General features: G+C 47.4%; 1 protein-coding gene across 1 annotated transcript in view; it reads right to left on the reverse strand.

The window, feature by feature from the left end:
• spata1 (spermatogenesis associated 1) overlaps positions 1–8,179 on the reverse strand; it is a 48,104-nt gene extending 39,925 nt beyond the window's left edge. Inside the window, exon 1 of the mRNA XM_069939332.1 lies at positions 8,121–8,179. Coding sequence (XP_069795433.1) covers positions 8,121–8,174 — 54 coding nt within the window. The 5' untranslated portion in view covers positions 8,175–8,179. The remainder of the gene's footprint in view (positions 1–8,120) is intronic.
• Between the last annotated feature and the right edge of the window lie 526 nt (positions 8,180–8,705).

Below are 8,705 nucleotides of genomic sequence, written 5' to 3' on the forward strand. Positions count from 1 at the left end.
CCACACCACCCAGCACACGCTCTGTTCTCTTTGCTGCCATCAGGAAAGAGGTGTGGGTGCCACAAGACTCACACCCAGCAGGTTCAGGAACAGTTGCTCCCCCTCCACCATCAGACGCCTCAACTACAAACTCGATCATTTACTTTGCTCATTATTTAACACCAAGTATTTTTTCTGCATTTGCACAGCCAGCTAGTTTGTATTTTTTTCTCTGTTAACATTTCTCTCTGCCGCACACACATTTTCTCTCTTGAATACATTTGACAGTTACTGATAAGTAGAAATTCTGTCTGGCCCAAGGGAAAAAGAATCTCAGGGTTTTATGTGATGTATAAGGAGCCATTCAGCCCATCGAGCCTGCGCCACTATTCAGAGAGATCATGGGTGATCTGATGATCGGATCATCTCCTCCTCCCTGCCTTTTCCGCACATCCCTTAATTCCCCGACTATGTAAAAATCTATCCAACCATGTCTTAAATCTATTTACTGAGGTCGCCTCCATTGCTTCCACGGGCAGCAATTTCCACAGATTCACCACCCTCTGGAAAAAGCAGTTCCTCCTCGTCTCCATCCTAAATCTACTCCCCTGGACTTTGTGCTCTCCACCCCCCCCAACCCCCACCCATAGGAACAACCTTCTGGGAGACTGCAAGCTGCTGCTGGGGGGAGGGGATGGTGAGGAGGGGCTGTAGAGGGAGGAAAATCATGTGCTTTAGGGGAAACCCGAGGGTGGGTGAGGGGATTGCCTATGGAGGGAGTGTGTACAGAAGTGAGGGGAAGTCAGTGATTGCAGGAAGGTAGTGATGCAGATGATAATGAGCTTATTGTCATATACTTGAGTACACATTCTTGCTGCAGCCGATCAGGTACTTTAAAAAAGAAACTACAATAGTGTACAATAAATTAAAGAGTTAAATACAAAAGATGGATATTATTCACAGAAAAGTGGCAAAACAATAGAACAACGTGTCGGAGTATTTTATGATTAGGGTGACGTGGGGAAAATGTGACATTACACAAAATTTCCTTTAGTCTACCGCAATAATTTCCAGGCTGCCACCCCCTTGGCCTCTAGGCCACATCCCAAATGAGCTCCACCCTCCAAAACAACAACACGGGAATAGTGGCGGCACTGAGTGGGGGGGGGATGGTGGCAGTGCTGAAGTGAGTGGGGGATTTAGCGTCGACGCTGACCAGAATGGTGGGGGATTTAGTGGTGGCACTGAGCAGGGGGGTGGGGGATTTAGTGGCAACGCTTAGCAGGGGGCTGGGGGATTTAGTGGCAGCGCTGAGCAGGGGGCTGGGGAATTTAGTGGCAGCGCTGAGCAGGGGGCTGGGGAATTTAGTGGCAGCGCTGAGCAGGGGGCTGGGGAATTTAGTGGCAGCGCTGAGCAGGGGGCTGGGGAATTTAGTGGCAGCGCTGAGCAGGGGGCTGGGGGATTTAGTGGCAGCGCTGAGCAGGAGGCTGGGGGATTTAGTGGCAGCGCTAAGCAGGGGGCTGGGGGATTTAGTGGCAGCGCTGAGCAGGGGGCTGGGGGATTTAGTGGCAGCGCTGAGCAGGGGGGTGGGGGATTTAGTGGCAGCGCTGAGCAGGGGGGTGGCACTGGGGGGAGGGGATAGTGGTGCCAGTACAACATGGCAGCCATCAAGACCAGTTCTCGTGAGAACGCCTCGACGCCGTTTATTTTATCCACTATGGCCACCCTAAGTCTGGCCAGAAAATCACTGCACTTGCTTCTTCACTAAACTTTTCAGCAAACTAAATAATAACAAGATGGAAGTCTTGGAACGGTCCCCTTTTCTTTCACCATCCCCGTTGATCATTCCACCACTCACGAGGGGGGAAGCGCCCACATTGGGAATCACTAGTCTACCACAGGCCAAAAAAGATTCGCCAACGGCAGAAATTGCCCGACGCCCCTTTTAGCCAGAGAAAGAGAAGCAAAAGAGAGTTCCCCCAGAGTCACTGGGTATGCGTTGGTTCGCCTCCTGCGCTCCCACAGCCTTCAGCCCTCACCACCGGCAACCTGAGCTCCAGGTGCACACCTCCGACATGATCAGGAAGCCTCCAGCACCCTCTCCCACCCTGGTTCCGATACCTGGTACCCCTCAGCCAGTCTCCAGCAATCTGCAACCTGGTAGTGAGACCCTTGACAGGGGTCACCAGGAGCCTGCCTGGGTTCCTTGCCTTGAGTCACCGACAGCCCCACCACCTGTGTGCTCCCCAGCCTGAGACCCCCTCACTGGTCTGTCACCGTGGTAAATGTCCTGTGGGTCAACTCCTCTGCTTCTCAAGCAGGGGGTGGTCTTTCCATTTTCTGGTCCCTTGCTTCCCCAGAGTCTGCAACCCCTCACAGCTGCTGCCAATCACAGGTGCCGCCATCTTAGGCCCAGACCACGTGGTCACGGGATTTTAAAGTAAGCCTGTACAGAGCTGATGGCAGTCGAACAGGGTGGTTAGACTCTGCGGGGGAGCGCTCAGACTTCTCTCTCCGCTGGTCCGCACCAGCGACAACGCTGCTGTTACAGCGACTCTGGCAGGGTTGCCACTTTTTATGCTAATCCCTTCATCCTTGTCAATATTCTTCTGATCATGAGAAATAGGAGCAGGAGTCGGCCATTTGGCCCGTTAAGCCTGTTCCACTATTCTGATGATAGGCTCATCTCCACCTCCCTGCCTTTTCCCCACATCTCCGAATTCCTTCGCCGTAAAAATCTATCCAACCTGGTCTTAAATATATTTACTGAGGACGCTTCCACTGCTTCAATGAGCAGCAAATTCCACAGATCCACCTCCCTCTGGAAAGAGCAATTCCTCCTCATCTCTGTCCTAAATCTACTAACTTGAATCTTGAGGCTGTGTCCCCTAGTTCTAATCTCCCCCACCAATGGGAACAACTTACCCACCTCTATCTTATCTGTGCCTTTCATAATTTTATACGTTTCTGTAAGATCGCCTCTCATTCTTCTGAAATCCAGTGTGAGCAGTACACTTTCTACAGCCCTGACAATAAATTTGAACTTTGAACATCTGGTCGAAGATTGCCAAGATGAAATAATAGGTGAACTGTTATGAGCCCAGAGGACCCCTAAACTCAGCGGTAATAGAAATTCACCAAGACAAATGGTTACTTAAACAAAAGTTGTTTTTAATTATCTTTAAACATAAAAACAGGATCAAACTTTAACTTATTACTATTAACTTAACTAACCTAACTTAACTCCTTCTAATTCTAAGCACATGTGTATGTAATGTGTATGCAAGTTCAGAAAGGTTCTTTGATTCACATTCCAATCTCACTTCTCACTCCTCCAAGTTCATTGGTATCAGACAATTCTTATACTGTGCACAGAATTTAACATTTATGAAGTTGACTAGGCTCTGGCGCTTGGAAGGTAAATGATTACCACTCAGGAGGGTTCTTGTTGGTTTTCAGAGAGAGATTTGCTGCTCGTTGGACACACGCAAACTGATTTCTTCTGATCAGCCATTTCAGCGTCTTGCCAAAAAAATTGCCCCATCAGGGTTTTCCAGATGATAACTTCTTTCTTTCAAGTCACCACAGAGTTCCTTTTTGTTTACCTTATCTCAGGAGAAACATTATACAGCCAGTCCTCTCCTCCTGTATGGACCACAAGGGCTTTGAACAGGCTGAACTAAGAACTCATAACTCGTCTTCAAAATGGGGTTTTCCACAAGCTTGCCAGCTTGTCCTTTTCTAGTCCCAGCTGCTGCTGCTGACGGTAGAACTGAATTCTCTTTCTCTCTTTCAGAGAAACCCACATGACCCTCTTAGAACAGCCAAATGCACTCAGACAGACTGCGGCACCGGACCCAATCTTCCAAGTCTGTCCATCTGTTGCTTTCCAAACAATAATCCATTACTCCACAGCATGTCCAATTAACACCTACTTATGAAGTTCTTATAGGCATTCTTCAAAGTTTTTGCAAAGGCACTGGGAGCCTGGACTGTCTGGCTTGAGCAGAGCTCTGGTATTTTAAATGAGATCTGTTTTGAAGGGTTTGTATGTGACCCTCAATAAAAAAAAACCTCCACAATTTATCTCCGTTTAAAACATAACTGTATACAATATAAAATATTATATAATCTGTCACAGTACTTACTCCAATTTGCAGGTGACCTTGGTTTGGCAGGGCACAAGGCCATTGACGGACAGGTTGGTGTGGGACTGTTGTGTGGAATTAAAATGGATGGCCACTAGGAGGTCCCTATTATTACAGCGGACAGAGCGAGGAAGTTCCACAAAGTGATCTCCCAGTTTGCGTCCACTCTCCCGGATGTATCAGAGGTTGCCCCAGTACACCAGGCGTGGTAAATCAGTATGGAGTCAGAGCTTGCAGCATGGAGTCAGAGCTAACCCCATCATGGCACTTCCCTGAGCTGGACCCTTCATTTTTTGGCCCATAACCCTCCCAACCTTTCCCATTCTGTCAAAATGACTTTCAAACATTGTAATTATACTGACCCTGTCCCACACATTTACCACCCCTCTGTGAGAAAAACGGCACAAGATCACAAGACAAAGAACAGAACCAAGCTACTCGGCCCATCAAGTCTGTTCCGTAAATCTACACTAAGCTACTCTACACTCGTTCCAATTTCCGGCCTTTTCCCTATATCCCTTGATGCCCTCACTAATGAGATACTTGTCTATTACTTGTTTAAATACTCCCAGTGATCTGGCCTCCACTGCTGTGTGCAGCAGCGAGTTCCACAGATCCACGACCCTCTGGCTAAAGAAGTTCTTCCTAATCTCTATTTTATATGGATAACCTCTAATTTTCAGACTATGACCCTTGTCCTTGATTCACCCACCAAGGGAAACATCTTACCTGCATCCACCCTATCTAAACCTTTCGAAATACGAAATGCCTCTATGAGATCTCCTCTCATCATTCTCTGATACTCCAACGAATACAACCCAAGAGCTGCCAAACGCTCCTCTTACGTTAGCCTTTGCATTCCGGGAATCATCCTAGTAAATTTCCTCTCCAACATCACATCCTTTCTAAGATAGGGGGCCCAAATCTGCACACAATACTCCAAATGAGGCCTCACCAGTGCCCCATAGAGCCTCATCAACACCTCTTTACTCTTGTACACTTGAAATGAAGGCCAACATAGCATTTGCTTTCTTCACTACCAATCCCACCTGGTCATTAACTTTTAGGTTTCCTTGCTCGAGGACACCCCAGTTTCCTTAAATCCTTACTCACCTTAAATCCGTCCCCTCGGGTTTTAGGTTCTCTAACCTGGGAAAAAGACAGACTATTTACCTTAACCATGCCCCTCATGATTTTATAAACCTCAATCTCACCCAAACCCCCTCAGCCTCTAGCAGTCTGAGGAGAAAGGTCCCAGCCTATCCAGCCTCTCCTAATTCCAGTCTGTTACGAGCCCAAAGGACCCCAAAACCCAGCAGCAATAGATATTCACCGAGATAAATGGTTACTTAAACAAAAGTTGATTTTAATTATCTTTAAACATGAAAACAGAATCACACTTTAACTTATCACTATTGACTTAACTAACCCAACTTAACCCCCTTCTAATTCTAAGCGCACGTGTATGTAATGCGTGTGCGTGTAAGTTCAGAAAAGTTCTTTGATTCACAGTCCAATCTCACTTCTCATTCCTCCAAGTTCTCTGGTTGCAGGCAATTCTTATACTGTGCACAAAATTTAACATGTATAAAGTTCACCAGGCTTTGGTGTTTGAAAGGTAAATGTTTACCGCTCAGGAAGGTTCTTGTAGGTTTGCAGAGAGTGATGTTGTTCCAGGATTTCCACAACTGAGGTACCACCATTAGTCACCTCAATGTCTTGCTGGTGAAACTTGCCCCATCAGGGTTCTCCAGATGATAACCTCTTTCTTTCAGACGATCACAGAGTTCCTTTCTGTTCCTCTTATTCCAAGAGAATATCAGACCGATAGCACTTCCAGCCATCCGCCACTCTGGAGCTTCTGTTTCAGTTCCAACAAACTTCTCCTGGATTGTTACAGCCTCTGTCACACACAGTCCAGACTCCCTTCTGTCTCTTTCTCTATCTCAGACTCCAAACTGTCAGCAGCATGTCCTTCTTTCTCTCACTTGCAAAACCCCCGACCTTCTCCAGCAAACAATGGGAGTTAGTCTTCTGCTCCCATCTTTTGTTTTAGGTAAACAAGAACCTCTCAATGTCCTCTGAGTGAGCACTTTGCAGAGAGGTCAAAAGCCTTGCAAAAAGGTCCAAAACAGACAACCTGGCTCTGGATGTTCTTCCAAGACAATAATCTATTCATTTCATAACATAATTTCAATTAGCACCTACTTGCAAAATGTGCATAGCATTCTATATAGTTTCTGTAAAGTCATTGAATATGAATTCTTCAGTATTTCAAATAAGATCTGTTTTAAAGTGTGTGTATGTATGTAACCCACTCTAATTTTACCAATTTATCTCCCAAAAACACTCCCAAATATTCCATCACAAGTCCCAGTAATATTCTCATCTTTTCTAACTTAATTATATTTTGCCACTAGCAGGGTGACCGGACCTAACACATTACTCTGTGGTTTTGCCAATACCTTAGACCAACCTAGTCTGTGCCAAATTATTTTTCTGCTTTGCCCCACTGAACTGCAACCAGACCATATCCCTCCATCAATGTAACCACCCACACTCCCACCACTCTCTGTGAGAAGAAGTTCTCCCTCGTGTTCCCCCTAAACTTTTCCTCTTTCACCCTCAACCCATGTCCTCTGGTTTGGATCTCACTGACCCTCAGTGGAAAAAGCCTGACTGCATTTACTCCCCTCATAATTTTAAATACCTCAATCAAATCTCCCCTCATTCTTCTACACTCCTGGGAATAAAGTCCTAACCTGTTTAAGCTTTCCCTGTAACTTAGTTCTTGCAAGTTCTGGCAACATCCTGGTCAATCTAATCTGCACTCTTTCAATCTTACATTATATCAGTCCTGCAGATCGATGAGTATTGGACACAATACTCCAAATTTGGCCTCACCAATGTCTTAAACAACTTGACCATCACATCCCAACTCCTGTACTCAGTACTTTGATTTTTGAAGGTCAAAATGCCAAAAGCTCTCTTTACAACCGTGCCTACCTCTGTCAAGGAAATTATGTCAAGTCCCCTTTATTTATCATTCATCCCCTGCTCGCTCGTCTTGTTTGATGATGACTCTCCATGGCCCTACTAGTCACTCTGCAAGACCACCCTAACTTAACCTCCCAAAGTGCAGCAGCTTGCACATTTTCTGCACCACCAGGAGTACAACCCCGCAGCACCAGGATTAAAGCATCACTGCACCAGGAGTACAACCCCACTCCACCACAAAAGTCTGCAGACACCGTGGTTGAAGTAAAAACACAGTCTGGAGAAACTCAGCTGGGCAAAGACAAGGATACATAATGGACCTTTTGCGCTTGAGCCCTTCACGAATCATTTGACACCCTGATGAAGGGCTCAAGCCTAAACCGTTGGTTGTGGTTTCTTTAAGACATCCAGCGCGGTATCAGGCCATTTCGGCCCGCAAGCCTGTTCCTCCCAATTTACACCCCATTAACCCCCAACCTCCAGAACGTTCCGAACAGCGGAACCGGAGCCTCCGGAGAAAGCCACTCAGACATGGCGAGGACGTGCAAACTCCTTACAGACAGCGCCAAACTCGAACTCCGCTGGCACCGTAAAGGCGTTGCGTGTCGCCAACCGTGCGACCCTTGGCTGCAGAGTCAAGTTTATCGTCCTTCGATGGTACGGACGAAACAGCGTTCTCCGGTCCTCGGTGCAGAACAGGCAGACACACAACCAGACAAAGAATGCATAGGCAGGACAAGGATTCATCTCTAGAAATGAACTGGCAGACACTGTTCCCTGACCATGAGAGACTGGATGGTGGGTGAGAGCAGCCCCTTTTGCTCACTGCTCCATTCACTGTGGGACCCCTGGGTTGCTCCAGCATTGTCTCTTTGCAACCCCAGTGTCTGCACAGTATCCCGCTTGACTTTCCTGTTGACCACCGACGCCCCCCGCCCCGCTGCTTTTGCAACCCCTCAGCTCTCCTTGTCCAATAAAGCGGGCAGGCTGACTTACCGCAGAACTCAGCGCCCGGCGGCTCCCCGCAGACCGCATCGCGTCCAGCTCCATCCATCCCAGGGATGCGCCGAACAGCTGCTGGCCCAGCCAATCCGGCGACAGCCCCGCCTCTGATTGACAGCGGCCCTGCCCATTCAAGCACGACCCACGCTGAGGGAGAGTCCAATGAGATGACGGCACTGGTGGTGATTGAAAGCTTTGGTGACCAATAAACAAGCAGATGTGTCAAGTGCTGGACATGAATGAATGCAAAGTTCTGGGGTGGCTGGAAAGTTGACCTGAACTTGTTGGGGGCACACGACCCACGCTGAGGGAGAGTCCAATGAGATGACGGCACTGGTGGTGATTGAAAGCTTTGGTGACCAATAAACAAGCAGATGTGTCAAGTGCTGGACATGAATGAATGCAAAGTTCTGGGGTGGCTGGAAAGTTGACCTGAACTTGTTGGGGGCAGTGAGAATGCTCTTTGGCAAGCAGTCTAACAGGCCAACTCTAACATTCAGAGGTTTGGAGAGACAGAGATCTGTGGTTGAAGTAAAAACACACAATGTTGCAAAAAGATATTTTCCAAAAATATACTTT

The sequence above is a fragment of the Narcine bancroftii genome, chromosome 5 (assembly GCF_036971445.1).
Source record: "Narcine bancroftii isolate sNarBan1 chromosome 5, sNarBan1.hap1, whole genome shotgun sequence".
Classification (NCBI taxonomy): Eukaryota; Metazoa; Chordata; class Chondrichthyes; order Torpediniformes; family Narcinidae; genus Narcine; species Narcine bancroftii.